Source organism: Hyperolius riggenbachi, chromosome 1, assembly GCF_040937935.1.
Source record: "Hyperolius riggenbachi isolate aHypRig1 chromosome 1, aHypRig1.pri, whole genome shotgun sequence".
NCBI classification, from domain to species: domain Eukaryota; kingdom Metazoa; phylum Chordata; class Amphibia; order Anura; family Hyperoliidae; genus Hyperolius; species Hyperolius riggenbachi.
In genome coordinates this window covers 444,940,467-444,958,002 of record NC_090646.1, presented here as the reverse complement: position 1 = coordinate 444,958,002, position 17,536 = coordinate 444,940,467, and the positions used below count along the sequence as shown (strand labels likewise).

The 17,536-nt window shown below is 45.6% G+C and overlaps 1 protein-coding gene across 7 annotated transcripts in view; it reads right to left on the bottom strand.

Annotated features, from left to right (window-relative positions):
- PISD (phosphatidylserine decarboxylase) overlaps nt 1–17,536 on the bottom strand; it is an 83,231-nt gene that overhangs the window by 15,359 nt on the left and 50,336 nt on the right. For all 7 annotated transcript variants that reach the window (XM_068238543.1, XM_068238547.1, XM_068238563.1 and 4 more), the window contains one exon: nt 6,042–6,278. In XM_068238543.1, coding sequence (XP_068094644.1) covers nt 6,042–6,278 — 237 coding nt within the window. The remainder of the gene's footprint in view (nt 1–6,041; nt 6,279–17,536) is intronic.

Sequence of the window (17,536 nt, the reverse complement as noted above, 5' to 3'; positions counted from 1 at the left end):
TCTGTGCGGCGATTGGCTGGTACAACGTGATGCTGCATGCGTCCAAGAGTACGCATCACGGACGCCAGAGTGAGCTGCACAACGCGGCTCACTGATGTCCACATCAGAGAGCACCAGGCGTTGCGTTAGGGGCACGTTATGCGACCATAACGTCCCCTAAAACGCAACGTCCTACTGTGAAACCAGCCTAAAAGTATTAGAGGCAGAGGATCTGCAGGACTGCCAGGCAACTGATTCAAAGAAAATCCATATGGCAGCCTCCATATACTTTTCACTACAGTTGTCCTTTAAGACAGGTCACAATTTTGCTGCGGTGTTTGCTATCCTGAGTGATTATCAACAAATTTGGCATGCAGTTTCTGGGGCAACTGAGATGGCTATTTGCAGAGGTCACATCAGATTTGTGAACAAAATTTACTTTGGTGAAAGTCCAGTTCTAGTCAAGTGTTTTGTGCATCACTGATACTAAAAGAAAGCAGGCAGCCCAATTCCACAAGGCAGAATATTTATCTGCTTCAGTGCCTCAGTTATGTGCTATCCAGTATTGATAAAAACAGCAACAACAAAAAATTACCCCATACCTTCCAACTTTTTGAGATAAAGAGGGATGCTTAAGCCACACCTCTAATCACGCACCTGACACACCCCTAAGTCACACATGCGATAAGCATTTTATAAGAAAAATGTTTTATAATTCAAACCACATTGGACTTTGTTCATTTTCCTTTATATCAACGTTTACATTTATATATTTCTTATATTTTTTTAAGGATAGGACAAAGTTAAGTCATTTAAACACATTTTTCAGTAGAAAAATGCATATATTTACATAGATCTGAACATCAGTCCTGAAAGAAGGACAAATAAGGAACACAGAGGGATTTGGTTCCAAAAGAGATGGAAACTATGCTTTTACTATGAAACTTTTTTGGATGATACAAACTTTGTCTGGTGAAAGTTCCACAAACAGGTCTGTGATTTACACCAGTGGTCCTCAAACCAAGGCCTGTGGGCCGAATGTGGCCCCCTGAGGCTTTTTTACTGCCCTCCCACACACAAAATGTATTACTTAAGCTGGCCCGATTTGCGCCCGTTTCGACAGCAGATTCGATCACTGGGATCGAATCTGCTGCCAATCGTTCACGCTACACGCCGAATTTCGATCCATTTCGTCCGATCCCGGCGATCGCGCCATGCGGAAAATAACCGTCGATCGCCCGCGGGTAAAGAGCGCATCGCTAGCGGCGTTCGAGTGCCCGACGACCGACGCAATAGAGCCCGCATACATTACCTGCTCCGCCGGCGCGACTCCAGTCTCCCGGTCACCGCTGCTCTGTCTGCGCTCTGGTCTCCAGGTCCGGCATGCCTCACTTCTTCTAGCCCGGCAGGAAGTTTAAACAGTAGAGCGCCCTCTACTGTTTAAACTTCCTGCCGGGCTAGAAGAAGTGAGGCATGCCGGACCTGGAGACCAGAGCGCAGACAGAGCAGCGGTGACCGGGGGACTGGAGTCGCGCCGGCGGAGCAGGTAATGTATGCGGGAGGGCGGGGGCAGCAGCACCACCACAACAGATTGTGAACGGTTTCAGGCTGAAATCGGTTCACAATCTGTTTGCTGTAAAGGTAGCCATACGATCCCTCTCTGATCAGATTCGATCAGAGAGGGATCTATCTGTTGGTCGAATCTGATGGCAAATCGACCAGTGTATGGCCACCTTTATAGATGTGGTCACCTACAGCTTTAAATATTGGAGGTCAGCATATAGAATAGCAGTTCTGGCACCACCCATCCACATAGAAGCCAGATAGCAGTAATTCGCTGGTTTCCAATCAAATTCCACATCAGGTGACACTGTTGTCCAATTGGATTGGAGGTTGTCACCTGGGTTTGCTTCACTGTCTGGCCCGCAAAGACTTCTACATCATTTTATGTATGCTCCGGACCCCCCAGCAGTCTGAAGTATGTTGACCTGGCCCTTGACCCAAAACGTTTGGGGACCCCTGACTTACACATTAAAATGCACATCAAGAAAGTTTGTATGGCAAGATTGGCAGAAAGTTAAGGCCACAAAAGGGATTACACTAGAGATGAGCAGAGGAATGGTGTTATTTGGATCAAGCACTTGCACATTTCAGGATATATCAATATTCAACATCAAGTGCAGCAGGTGGCTATCAGCAGCCACAATTGTATGTATGCTCTCCAAGGCTTATTAAAAACAGTGGATTGTCCTTCCAGTCTAACATTCTATATGTTCTTCCCCGAGTGCCCTTATGCAACTGGTCCCAAGTTAAAAACCACAAAGAACAAAATAATAGATGTAAATCTTGCGCTATTTTCTGCTGGTGGTGTGAATTGCTTGACCTCCATGGGCACCTGCAGCTTTTCAGCCCAGCTGTCAGGCCAACCTATACAAGGTAAAATGGAGAATGAAAAGAGAGTACTCTGATTGTGAAGTATGTTCAAGCAAGTTTAATTGACACGCAATAAAAGCATTACACTTACTAGAAGTGTAAGATAAAAACGCATCTCCAGGGTAAACCCACCTGTCAAAGGCTTGCAAAGCCAAAACACGTCATGACGTCATTGGCAGAGGTTCACCGGGGTGTCAGCCTGCTTTCCCTATTCCAGCTGGGACCAACCACTATTGGCCACAGTGACAGGACCCACTCAGAGGCTCATTAAGGGTATATTTATTGCGTCTCAATTAAACTTGTTTGAACATACTTCACAATCAAAGTGGTTTTTCTTTCTCTAAAACCCACAAAGCCAAGCCATATTTATTTATAACAAAAACATACATTTGTGAGTGAAAGGGTGATCTATGAATGCAAGGTTTTGTAGCACATTAAGCAGGACAAGGCTAGCAGAGCAACTGTTTCACTCATCTCTGATAAGACGTTTCCAGAAATCTGAATAAAGTTGCCCATACATCTAGCGATGATGGGCAGATTCGACCAAGAGAGAAATCCCTCTGCTCAAATCCAGTTCTGTTAGCTGCCCATACACCGCAGACTTTCAGCATGAAATCTTTTGGGAATCGTCTGAGTCGCCACTGCCCCCCAGTGTATAAATGTGCCCCCTGTCACCCTGTGTGTACTATTATATATCTGTGTTGCCCACCGCAGGGTGCCAATCAGTCTTTGGAATTCCCCGCTCTTCCATTGGTGCTATACACACCGCAAGCATGTTGCATGCCACGTGTGTGACTTCACACACACGCCATGGCAGCAGTGTGTATACTGCTAATGGAAGAGCTTCCGATTCTGAAGACTGATGGGCACTACGTGGTGAGCGACACAGGAAATGTACTGTATAAATGCACCCATGGGGGACACATTTATAGGGGAACAGCTCCAGAACTTTCATTGCTCGTCCTGATATTGCTTGCCCATACCACCGCGCACCTAATCGACCTTGATGGCCCGACATCTTGCAGCATGTCCGTTCAATACATCAATTTCGGCCTGAAATTGGTTGCATCGTCAATTGGGTATACCTTTGGAGGCTCTGATTTTTATCCAATTCAATAATTATTATCGAATCGGATGGTCGATCGGCCGTCAAGTCGTGAGATCTAAGGCCACCTAAAGGCTGGCCATACACTGGTCAATGTGGCCCACAGATAGATCCCCCTCAGATGATTATATGATCAGAGAGGGATCTCTCTGATCGAATCCTTCCACACATTGTACACAGACTTTCAATATATTTCAGCACACGGGTCTCCCCATCATTTGGAGCCTCACTCCCTGCTTGGCTTAATGCCAGAAAGGGGATTACTGCGTATTAATCACCAAAGGCCTTTTTTAGCATTGCGGCACGATGAAATCATGATTGCATCGCACCAGCAACGCAGGCTGGCCTAAGTCTCAGGGTTATGAATGGAGTTTGTTTATAGAACCCAATCCATTTACTGCAAATTTTAGAAACAACCCCCAAATTATCCTACCCTTAAGTAGATGGGAACCCTATATATCCGAGCAAGAATAACCCCAAAGGAGGTCCCATACATCACATTTCATGGATTATTACACCAATAGGAAAGAAGAAAAACTAAAGTCTAAATTGTGTACAAGATTTAATATTTAGACAACATTAAAGGACAACCATAGTGAGAGGTATATGGATGCTTGCCACATGTGTTTCCTTTTAACCACTTGCCGACCGCACGCTTATACCGTGCGTCGGCAAAGTGGCAGCTGCAGGACCAGCGACGCAGTACTGCGTCGCCAGCTGCAGGCTGATTAATCAGGAAGCAGCCGCTCGTGCGAGCGGCTGCTTCCTGTCAATTGACGGCGGGGGGCTCCGTGAATAGCCTGCGGGCCGCCGATGGCGGCTCGCAGGCTAAATGTAAACACAAGCGGAAATAATCCGCTTTGTTTACATTTGTACGGCGCTGCTGCGCAGCAGCGCCGTAAGGCAGATCGGCGATCCCCGGCCAATCAGCGGCCGGGGATCGCCGCCATGTGACAGGGGACGTCCTGTCACTGGCTGCACAGGACGGATAGCGTCCTGTGCAGCCCAGATCTCCCGGGGGAGCAGGTAGGAGAGGGAGGGGGGAGAATGTCGCCGTGGAGGGGGGCTTTGAGGTGCCCCCCCCGCAACATGCCTGCAGGTAGGAGCGATCAGACCCCCCCCTGCACATCATCCCCATAGGGGGAAAAAAAGGGGGGCGATCTGATCGCTCTGTGTGGCCGCGGATCTGTGCTGGGGGCTGCAGAGCCCACCCAGCACAGATCCAAACAAACAGCGCTGGTCCTTAAGGGGGGGTAAAGGGTGGGTCCTCAAGTGGTTAAACAATACCAGTCGCCTGGCAGCCCTTCTGATCTATTTGGCTCTGGGGTGTCTGAATAACACCAGGAACAAAGTATGCAGCTAATCTTGTCAGATCTGACAATTGGCCTCAATTCACTAAGATCATGCTGGAGATAAGGCAAGAGAAAACTTACCTCCACACAGTGAGTGAGTTATCTTACCTCTTCATTCCTTAAGTTACCTCCTCTGTAGTTAATTTACCTCTGTAGTTATTTTCACACGCAGTTAATTAACAGCCTGCCTTTAACTCTGGAGTTATTTTAAGGATTGGAGAGTTAACTTAAAGACAGAAGAGTTAACTTTAGGTTTGCCTGAGGCAAAATGTTTCCTGAATACTACTTGCCTTATCACCATGGTAACAACTCTAGAAGAGTTATTAAAGACAGGAGATAATCTTAGTGAATTGAGGCCATTGTCAGAAACACCTGATCTACTGCATGCAGGTTCAGGGACTATGGCTGAAAGTATTAGAGGCAGAGGATCATCAGGACAGCCAGGCAACTTGTATTAAAAGGCAATAAATATGGCAGCCTCCATATCCTGACTTCAGTTGTCCTTTAATGATGGACAGCACGAATGTGCAGTGGTTAGCGCTCTCGCCTTGCAGCGCTGGGTCCCTGGTTCGAATCCCAGCCAAGTAAACGTATGCAAGGAGTTTGTATGTTTTCCCCATGTATGCATGCGTTTCCTCCGGGTACTCCGGTTTTCTCCCACATCCCAAATACATACAGATAAGTTAATTGACTTCCCCTAAATTTGGCCCTGGGCTATGATACAAGCTCTACATGATAAATACAGTCATATGACTATGGTAGGGACTAGACTGTGAGCCCCTCTGAGGGACAGTTAGTGACGAGACAATATATTCTGTACAGCACTGTGTAATATGTCGGTGCTATATAAAAACTTCAATAAAAATAAATGATCATTTCAGGTGTACATGATCCTTTCCCTGTACAAACATGCTGATGGGTGCTCTAACTGCCCTCTAAAGAAGGGAGGGGGGAGGAGGAAATTATCTACAGGGGGAAATACAATTGGTCATGCTAGGTTTTTCAGTGTAGCCATAGTGGTGACACCAGCGCACACACACACTGTACTGTCACCCCAAAGAAATCACAATAACTTATGATGACAAAAGTCTATGGCAAGTTTAGTCTCTTTACTTTAACTCCACTGCAGTGCTGCTAAGAATACTATATTTTGCAAAACTTTTTGTACACACCACACTATGGGAGTCACATACAGGCCGTGCCTGTGGCTTTAGTTTTCTACGGAAGAACTCGCTGAGGTTTCGGTACTGGTGCAGGTCTTCCACTGCCGCTTCTTTCATGTTTACACCAAAAGTCCAAATATAGAGACTGTACACAGGTTTCCGTAGCCATGTTGGTAGTTCCACCTGATTAAGGCGTCCCCATGCCCGAGAAAGCAGTCTTGTTGGCACTGACTTGTAGATAGCGACCTGCAGACACGAAGCACAGGAGTAAGTCATGTACAAATCAACTCACTTTAAAAAGTGTATAGACAGTACTGAAGTATCCAAATGTTTTTGTTCTTTTTCCTGGCGGAACTAAACTCTTGCATAGCACACAATGAAAAGGCTTTATTCACATCGAGTTGCTGAAATCCATTGCTCTGTGTTCCTGTATTTGCTTACCCAGAACAAAGTGTCCAATTAGTTATTAGCAGCTGTGAATAGACTACAGGACTGTAATGCTCTACCCATACATTTAACACTGAGGCTTAGCCCATTCAGTGCTCCCTCAAAATTAAAACAAAGTTCTAAAATGCAGTGTTTTTTAGGATTTCCATACATTGTAATAAAGGAATGCTTGGTCTATAAGGGTTATCATGCTGCGACTAATCTTCAGAGAGAAATTCTAAAATTTATATCCACTTTCAATGAAAATCAATCTATTACATATCACCATTGAAAATAGAACACAGTAAGGACTTCTAAAAGTTTAAAATATTAAGCACAAGGAAGTATAAGAGCAGTAGTATAAAAACTGATGCAGACCAAAACAAAACAAAAAAAAAGCTATGGCCAAACATTTTATTTCATGTTTCTGCAGTGTTATTGACAGATTGGGCACGCAGATAGTTTTCAGTGCATTTAACCCTTTGCCTGCCAAGCACATACTAGGTATGGTTTTGGCAGGTAAGGGCTCCAACTGCCAATAACGTACCTAGTACTTTTTTGGCATTTTGTCTCCCAGAAAGCAGTGGGTAGGGGGCCAACATAATTTCTCCCTCCCTCTCCATGGGCCCCCCTGCAGAGCTGGAGTAGCGGAAAGGTGTGTAACTCACCTGGTCGCTCGCTCCATGCGATGTGTCCCCGCCAGGCAGCAGTCTCCACTACTTCCTGTTTCTTGTATGACGCGTAATTACGTGTCATATAGAGATCGGGGGACCAGAGGGGAGCCTGCTGCCAGCAGGGACACATCGCATGGAGCGAGTAGGTGAGTTAATGACATACCGCACCGCTACTCCAGCTCTGCGGGGGGCCCATGGATAGGGAGAGAGGAAGGATGATGTAGGACCCTACCTGCAGTAGTACCAATACCTACTACCTATATTGAGGCACCTATATCTGGCTACCTGTCCTGGGGGCATCTATTCCTGGCTACCTATACTGGCTGCACCAATATCTGGCTACCTGTACTGGTGGCACCTATATCTGGCTACCTGTACTTGCGGCACCTATTCTGGCTGCAACCAAAATATAGAGGCACTACATGTTGCGGACACACAGGTCCTTCATCAGGTGCATGACCCGATGAAGGAACTGCGTGTCCGCAACATGTAGTGCCTCAGTTCCGCAAATCCATAGCAATTGTTTGCAGCCAGTCCCTTCTCTATTTTAGTTGGTTCTTTGACCATTTTGAGCAATCTGGTCAAGGCTTGGCACCGGTTTTAATATACCTGAACAGCTGTTTCCGTAGTACTACCCCTCTTTCCCTGAAAATAAGCCCTAGCTGGAATTTTGAGCATGCTTGAAATATAAGCCCTACACCCAAAATAAGCCCTAGCAGCAGTTTAAAGAAGGAATAGGTGGCCAGCAAGTGGGGACACAGTGGTGCAGTGCCTATCGGCCACCTGTCCTGTCAACCAAGCACAAAGCAAGGTTATCAGCTGTGTGCAGGGATGTCAGGGCAGGTGCCTGATCAGTACAGTAGCATAGCTTTAAATCCAGGAACAGCACAGTACAAAGGTATAAAAAAAAATGTTCTGCTGAGAGACACTTCTTGATAGAAATATAAGACATCCCCTGAAAATAAGCTCTAGCATATTTTTTGGAGCAAAAATTAATATAAGACATTGTCTTATTTTTGGGGAAACACAGTACACACGTGGTAACCTATGCTAACTGCACCTATACCTGGCTACCTGTACTGGCGGCATCTATTCCAGGACAGGAAAAGGTGGGATACCAATGCATATCTGGTATTGTTGGATTCAGCAGAATCTGGGCTTTTACAAACAGCAACATTTTTGTCAGTAAATGTTAATTCTTCTTTGAAAAAAAAAAAAACAATCAAACAGAAAAATATTTTATTGTTTATTTCACTCAAAAATGTTGTTATATCTCCAGAAAAAAAGTACAACATTTTGTTTCAGTGTTCAAGCTCAATTAATTACGGGGGAAAAAAAGCATATAATAAATCCTATTTTTATATAGGTCTTCTTGTCAAAAATCCTAAGTAAACCTAATGAGTGCAAAATGTCTAAACTGCTTGGCAGTAGATGTTCGCGTTTAGGACAAATCGGCTGGCAGGGAAAGGGTTAAACCTGCAAGACACTGCCTTGCAACCTGTACAGTCAGTCACTTATACTGAGATATGAGAGGATGGGACTCCTGAGCTAAAATGTTTCCATGTCAACTACAGTAATATTCGTTAAAATGCATCCCTTCCTCTGGGTAAAACATGCTTGGGACTGTGAGTGGGGAAAAATTGGTAGCTTCAAGATTTAAAACCAGCATACTGAACTAAATGAAGATTCTCCAGTACTTCAGGAAACTTCTAAAGTCTGGGCCTTCCTTGGACTAATAATGTGCCCTTTTTCAGGGGTTAGGAACCTTTTTGGCTGAGAGAGCCATAAACGCCACATATTTTAAAATGTAGTTCCGTGAGAGCCGTACAATATGTTTCAAACTGAGACAGTGTGCATGTGCAGCAGAGGGCTCTTGTACCTGCTGCCATTGTTATGTGTATACAATTGATACGCTGGGCAGCAGAAGTGTCAGACAGGTCTTCAGCTTCTCTTAGGTTTCAGCAACATCAGCTATTTCCCTGAGAGCCAGACAGGAGAAATACCAACTAACAGCTTGTACAATTAGCTAGCTGACTTGGGGGTTGATTCACTTTGTAGGACAAGATCCCCACACTTTGGCCCAGTAGGCTGCCTGTCAAAGTGCGGGGATATCATCCTACAAATTCAGTGGACCTGACAGGGTCCAGAGTGGGACAATTGAAGCAGCTGTTCGCTTTGGGGGGAGCTCGAGTAAGTTAGTGGTGCATGCCACAGCAGAGGTGTGCCTACTTTGAAAATTTTACTTGCGCTGCCACACTAAGCTGCACTGCTTTAACAGTGTAGCTTAGTGAATCAACCCCTACTGATTTGTCTGTGAGCCAGATGCAGCTATCAAAAGAGCCACATCTGGCTCCCGAGCCATAGGTTCCCTACCCTTACCCCCAGATAATGGATTTGAGTTTCAAAGTACAGACTAATGTTTTCAGTGTGTTCGCATTCATTTCTACATTCTCACTGACACAGCCTTGTTGTTCATCGAAACGGGTTGTTGGTAAGGAATGAAAGCTGGATCTAAGTGGATCAGCAAATAACATTTAGGAGGTATGTAATAGCCGCTCTTGTACAGGTGGATTTCTGTTCTTGTTTGCCCACGACTGATAGGTATGATCTGAACTGGGAGGTAAGAGGCATCCCAAATGGATTACTTTAAATTAAATAATGGTTAATTAGGAATAAAAAAAAAATTGGCTTACCTGAGGCAGTAAACCACTATCTTCTTATTGGGGTGCCTCTTATCTCCCAGTTCAATACTCCCAAAAGACATGAGTGAGGATTTTCCTCACTCAATGCTGTGGTTGCTGGTCTTGCAACACACCTTTGTAAGAGAAGAGTGCCCTCCATCTATCTTTCCGGCGGCCGCCGCAGAGATACGTAGAGAGCGCAGTTCTTGTGCAGACTGGCCGCGACTGTCAGAACTAACGGGACCCGATACAGGAACTGCAGGCAGCGGAGGACGACGGTGAGGGAGCAATACGTGCACATGAGGCTGGAGGTATGTTTAAAACGTTTTTTTTAATTGGCCTCTGGTACACTTTAAGCTGGCCAGACACTATACCATATGATCAACCAAAAACCAGATTCAGATCAAATTCAGATGGTAAACCTAATTTAGCATGTCTAGAAAATCCCAGCGGGCAGCAGCCAGGAATGGAGTGGTCATTTTTAAAAGTATCAAATTACAAAATGGCTTGGCTATTGAGGACATCTCATGTCAGATTTGTAACCTATTGAGTTGAATTTAAAATATCAGCCACTTTCCCTTGTGACCTTGTTCTTTCATGCAACACCTATAATTTATATCTCCACATGTGAGATTAGAAACTAAAGCTGGCCATACACATATACAGTAGATGTTCCAAAATAGCATATTCCTTTTCAGATTCCTACCACACACACAACACATCTATTTATAATAGATTCCAGCAAGGAATGTAATAAAATTGATTGAACCACAGCATTGCACGGTTTGATGCAGTGCAGCGCTATGAACCTACCAATGCTCTTGCCCCATCAACCTTGTTTTTTCATCCCGTCTGATAGATACTTTGATTGATTGAACATATAAAGAAATCAATTCCCATCTGATTCAGAGTGATTGAATCTGTAGGGAATTAAATCTAATGGGAAAATTAATACGTGTATGGGCTCGGGACCGTGGTAATTAGAATCTACACTGCATCTGAGGCTCTCTGTGTAGATTCTATGTCATGGATTTCCAAAGTTCCAAGCCAATCCCTGCTTGCTGCCGTAGACACGACAGCCGAGCTTCCTCCAATCAGTAAGGAGCCAGTTTCATTGGCTCCTTACCAGGTAATCACTGTGAGCCTATCACAGTGTTCGCAGACCGCAAACTGAAAAAAAGGCTCTGGTCTTTCAAGGGGCCAGAAGCTGCCATTCTAAATAGGTTATAGCTCAACTCAGAATCAGGTTTATTTCGCCAAGTGCGGCGGAAGCCGCGCTCAGAACTATTTGTGGTACACACAGGCGTAGGGCTTAGTGCAAAAAAAAACAGGTTTACAACAGTGAACGTAACTGACATTGTGCAAAGGTGCATAAAAAACACAGACAGAATAAAAACAAAACATAACATGCGGATATAAGGGCCTAGTGGCAGTTCTGCAGGATGACCGGGGGTCCATGCTGGGTGGACATGCAGCGTAAGGGGCGCTAGTTTAGGAGGCGCACCCCTTGGGGGGAAAACGAGTTCCTGTGCCTGGAGGTTTTGGTGGGAATAGTTCTGTAGCGGCGGCCTGAGCGCATGCGGATGAAGAAGCGACTACCGGGGTGGAGGGGGTCTTGCGCAATCCTGTTTGCCCTAGATCGTAGCCTGGATGCGTGGAGGAGGTACAGGGGTGGCAGGGGTGTCCCAATGATTCTCTCCGCAGTCTTGATCACCCTTTGCAGTTTGTACTTGTTGCTTGCGGTAGCGCCTGCATACCATACGATGATAGAGGAGCAGAGGATAGACTCGACTGTAGCCGTGTAGAAGCTTGTCATCAACTCCTGGGGCATGCCGAACTTCTTCAGTTGTCTCAGAAAAACAGCCTTTGCTGGGCTTTCTTTTGACATTTGGTGGTGATTTCTCCCCATCTCAAGTCGTTGGTGATAGTTGTACCCAAAAACCGAACGCTAGATACTTTGGCAACTTCAGAGCCTTCGATGAGGACAGGATTGAGAGGTGGAGGGCGCTTCCTGAAGTCTACAATCATCTCAACAGTCTTTGCAGCGTTTAGGACAAGCTTGTTGCTCTTGCACCAGTTGCAGATACGCTCAATCTCGCTCCGGTAGGCGTGTTCATCCCCACCGCTGATGAGGCCAAGGATAGTGGTGTCGTCCGCGAATTTAATAACCTTGACGCAGTCTGTGGTTGAGACGCAGCTGTTTGTGTACAGAGAGAACAGAATCGGGGACAGAACACATCTTTGGGGAGCGCCCGTGTTTGTGGTTCTCTCCCGGGAGGAGCAGCTGCCAAGCCTTACTAGTTGCTTCCTGTTGGTGAGGAAGTCCTTGATCCACGCGCAGAGAGTGTGGTCGACTCCAAGTTGCACTAGGTTGTCATACAGAATGTCTGGACAGATAGTTTTGAAGGCAGAGCTGAAGTCCAGGAAAAGGATTCTGACGTATGTGTCCGGCCTGTCTAGATGTTCCATGATGGAGGACAGGCTAATGTTGATGGCATCCTCTGTGGATCTGTTGGCTCTGTATGCAAATTGGAGTGGATCTAGGAGAGCTTCCGTGGCACCCTTCAGATGGGTGAGGACCAGTTTTTCAAAGATCTTCATGACAGTTGAAGTTAGGGCAACAGGTCTGTAGTTGTTGAGGTCTGTGTTGCCCGTTTTCTTGGGGATTGGTATGATGGTAGACCTCTTGAGGCAGGAGGGAACTTTGCCCTCCATCAGAGATTTATGAAAAATGGAGGTGAGGACAGGGGCCAGCTGACTGGCACAGGTTCTCAAACAGGTAGAAGACACTCCGTCCGGGCCAGGCGCCTTCATGGGGTTTAGCTTTTGGAGCTGCCTAAGCACATCAGCCTCTTGGGCTGCCACTGGCACTGAGAATCCCTGGTCCACTTTAGAGGAGGTGGGTGTGGGAGGCGGGCAAGGAGTGGTCGCCTGTACCCCAGGATGGTTGGGTTTGCGTTCAAACCTGCAATAAAACTCATTGAGTTTTTCAGCTAGTTCGAGGCTTGGGGGCGCGTGTTGGGGAGGTGGTTTGAGATTTGTGACAGCCCTGAGACCATTCCAGACTTCACGTGAGTTGTTGGACCTGAGACTGAGACGCAGCTTGTTGGAGAAGGCCCTTTTAGCGGCGCTGAGCGCCTGTTTAAGGGTGTATCTGGCTGTCTTGAATTCCTCTGGTGTGCCGGTCTTGTGTGCTGCTTTCTTGGCTTTGCGGAGCCGGCGTAGCTTGCTGTTGAACTCCAGGGACCGATATGCCAGCTGGTAACTTATACTAGCCATACACGCATAGATCCCAACCCCTGATGTGGTAAACTTATTATCCACTCTCTGATCAGAATCTGAATAGATTGTGATCAATTCCTACCACACACACAGCACAGCAATGTTCAATAGATTTCAGCAGGTAGTCTTCTAAAAATCAATCAAACTGCATTGCTGCAGTACAGTGCCTCGTGTCTCCAATCACAGAAATTGTCCACCCTGTCTAATCATTAGTTCCCGGCGATTTTAGGTGAAAATCAATGGAAATTAGATCTTGCAGTGTTCCCCAACCATGTCCATAAGGCCCACCAACTGTGCATGTTTTAGTCAGCTCTGCTTAGACAGCAATTACCCCACCTGTGCATGTTTGTGGTTTTCTGCAAAACGTACTGTTGGTGGGCCTTGAGGACAGGGTTGGGGGAACTCTGATCTATGGGCAAGAGATTTCTGGCTTGTTTGATCACAGTGATAGAATAACAGCAGGTTCCATGGCAGGGTAACTGCTGCTTAGCTTTGGAACATAATGCTGTTTACACTGCAAGGAAGTAAAGACGATTAATAAGATACTCATTTTCCAACTTTAGTGTAATTTTGTTGCAAAAGCTGTCTGGCTATTAGCCAATCCAAATCACCAGCAAGTACATTTGTTTGTCTCATTCCAAAGCTACATGCAATTTAGATACAGAACCAAAGGAGAACAAATGGTTGGCACTACAGCGGTATGACATGCATAAATCAGCTTCAGAGACATGCAGATTGCACAGGAGGACTACAAACACCCCTCTTCTCTGGAACCTCTTCAGCGTGCTCAAGCAAAAACATCAAGTAGCAAGCAAACAAAGGAAAGCAGGAAAGCTGGCACTGCTGCAAGTGTTCGGTTTATTATTGCATGGATAAAGTGCAGACGTGCAACATCTTGCAAAAATAGCATGGAAAACACATACCCTGGTGAGAGGAGGCGTAGGTGGAATCTGCCCCCCCGTGTCTCCCCCGTTTGCAGAGTGCGCAGCTAAGCGGAGCGGGCTGTCAGCTTACCGGTATCCATGGACGCATACCACCATCTGGCTTCCTGCTTCCTGTGACGTCACAGGAAGCAGATTGAAGCCGGACATCGGTATGCGTCCATGGATACCGGTAAGCTGACAGCCCGCTCCGCTTAGCTGCGCACTCTGCAAACGGGGGAGACACAGAGGGGAGCAGATTCCAAGGGAGGGAGGTAGTAATGGGATGCACGCGTCCCGCATCCCATTTACCCGCGGGCTTGCGCCTCGATCATTTTTTTCCACCCTCACTGCCCACTGCTGCCCGGGACTTGGGGGGCTCATACCGTGATAGCGGGAGAGCCCCCCAAAATCGTGACAGTCCCGACGAAAACGGGACGGTTGGGCCCTATGAGTGAGGCACAGGCAGAATAGTCTTGCAAGTTTATAGCCAGTAGCTCTGGAAGTCTGTGGTGCAGCATGTGTGGCCAGTGAAGTGGCTCTTTACCAGATACCTCTTATGCACAGAAAAATCAGCTTTGTACATAAATCCTTTATCTCTATATATTGGTATGTAGCCCCGCCCTCCCAGTGATGCTTAGGCTAGGCTGTTAAGCTATGGGGAAATTCTCCCAGAGCATTCTGGGAGACCAGGTATTATTTCTACCAATTGTATTAATTATGTTATTTTAACTACAGTCACTCTTTAAATGCATACAGGTGAAACTAGAATATCGTGCAAAAGTCCATTTATATATCAGTATTTCCACTTATAGGGGACCTGAAATCAGAACTCCTCTCTGCTCTAAAAGATACACAACAGCATAATAACCTTTAAGCAAAAACATTTCTGTTACAGCTGCTACAAATCCTAAAATAAATCTGCTCAGTTTCTACTTCCTGATTCATGGAAGCAGACATTGTTTACAGCCTGCATTGACAAAAATACTAGACAGTTCAGGTCTGTTTCAAAATTTAGTGTATTACAAAAATTGCATTTAAACACACATGAAACCCCCTTAAACCATCCACTTCTATTGCACACGCCCTATTTTCACCCCTACGGCAGGAACTAGCACGGCTGAATACGCAAAAGTCCACTTAACGCTTCCTTCTTAGTTATAACAATTGTGTTGCACTGTCCCTTTAACAGGTTCAATTTGTAAATGCTCAGAGCGCTTGCTAAAAAAGAAAAAGCTTCTGCCCGAAGTCCATGTAGTGCACTTTCCTATTTCTGCTACCCTTTGGGGTTTTAGTGATAGTGTCCATAAAATCAAATATGGTATAAAAATTGTTGCGGCCCGCCAGCAGCTCAATGCCGGTGCGTCACCACTCGTGTGCGCGGATCGATCCCCGCTCGTCCCCGCGGGCACTTCCTTATCAGCGTTTCATTTCTACCATTGTCCGCCCGTGGGGATAGAGTGCGGTATCGACCCGCCGCGGTGATCGGACAGGTTGATTATTATCAATCGAGCCATCAGCGGCTCAATTGATTAAATAAAACAAACAGTCTATGCCCAGCATTAGTTTCACCTTTTAAGTTGAATTACTGAAATAAATGGACTTTTGCACATTCTGATTTTTTCGAGTTTCAGCTGTAGGATACTTCATTTACATCAGTTAGCAATGCACAATGTGTTGTGCATTGTAGGTCTGTTCATCTTGCAATGAATACACAGCAGAGTCTCAGTTATCCGGCACCTATAGGGTTTGGCTGATGCTGGATAAGTAGGCCCAGTTCACGTTGGCAGTGTACTGTACCAGAACGGATCCTAATGGAGTCAATGTTATGAATCCCAATGGATCTATATTCAGATTGCTCCCTTTGAACTGATCAGTTTGGTACTTTTCACCAAACGGGCCGTAAGTTTGGGGAGGGAGCAATTATTCTGGGTCGGCAGACGCGTTGTATTCACAGCATGCCAATGGAACAGAGGGTCATAGATCAAAACTGATGCCCAATAAAAGCTGATGTTTCACAGATCAGTTTTTGATCTGTCCTGTGTGAACCGGGCCTGACTTGTTCCATTTGAAATGTCCCAACTCTAATCAAAGGCCAAAATATACCATGTGGTGGCTAAGTAAGCATAGTGTCCCAATGCCACCTCACTGCAAAAGAGACCTTTGCAAACCAAACATGCCATTTTAAAAATAGGGTTATGTGACAGGAAGCAGCCCAGCTGAAGGTGTTAACAGCAAGTCCTGAAGGTGAGGCTACTGGCCAGGATCATTAGACTGCAAGAGGGCCTGGCACAGAGAAGAGCCCTCTGAGAGGAGGGCAGCCTGAAGCTCGGAGAGTCTGAACAGTGACTGATAATTGGCACCTCACCAGCTGCTTCAGGTAACTTAACATTGAGAACCTTGAACACACATAACACAAGCTTTTCTGAAAGAGAAACCGTGATCATGAATTGAACTTCATCCCAATCAGTAGCTGATACCCCCTTTTACATGAGAGATCTATTCCTTTTCACAAACGGATCATCAGGGGACTCTGTATGGCTGATATTGTGGTGAAACCCCTCCCACAAGAAACTCTGAGGACCATGGTACTCCTGGCAGTTTCCTGCCTGTGAACCTTGTTGCATTGTGGGAAATAGCTGTTTGCAGCCGTTTCCAACTGCCAAAAAAGCAAGCAGCAGCTACATCACCCGCCAGTAGTAAAAATGTCACCATGTGATAAATGTCAGAATGTAAATCAGGGATGTAAAAGTTTTTATAATGGGCAAACACTGACTAAATCATTTATACAAAATTATTGTAAAAATGAAGCACTTTTTTTATTACATTATTTTCACTGGAATTCCTCTTTAAGCAAGACTAGGAGAATATTTCTGTTGGGGACACTAGCCAAGTTAAACTCAAACAGTGACAGAGGTAAGCCACACGCACTACAACCTGACGATTTAACACAAATAATGTTTCATTGATTGTACAGATCACACGTTTTTCCTGCACAGATGAGGACTGATCAGTAGGGCCAGATTGCCACGTTTAACATCAAGCAGCTAATTAGGAAGAAAATGGCCTGGTATTTATTGTCGGGGAATAGAACCATTCCATGTTACAACAGCCCCCTTCCCCTCTTCCTGTCACAATAATAGGACTATTCATCTGCTGCCCTGCTCGCTACGTTGTGGATCTGGCAGCCTTTTCCACACTGATCATCAAGATCACTTTTTGTGCAGCCAAACACAAGGAGAAACATTCTGGCATTGTAAAATATACCAGTCGCTGAAGCAGAGATCTAGAAATGTCACAGAACCTCTCACATATTGCAGAACACACTTAGCCAAATCCTGTATAATTATCTCCACAAGCATTTTCATCAGCGCTGTGACATAATCACAATTCTACTCTGAAGCGCTTGTTACCAGTATATGGGATGGCCTGTTGGTCACAAAAAATATAAGACATTCAGCCATACTGCAGTGTCATGGTTTTTGCTTGTAACATAATGCTACGTTTTTATGAATGTTTTA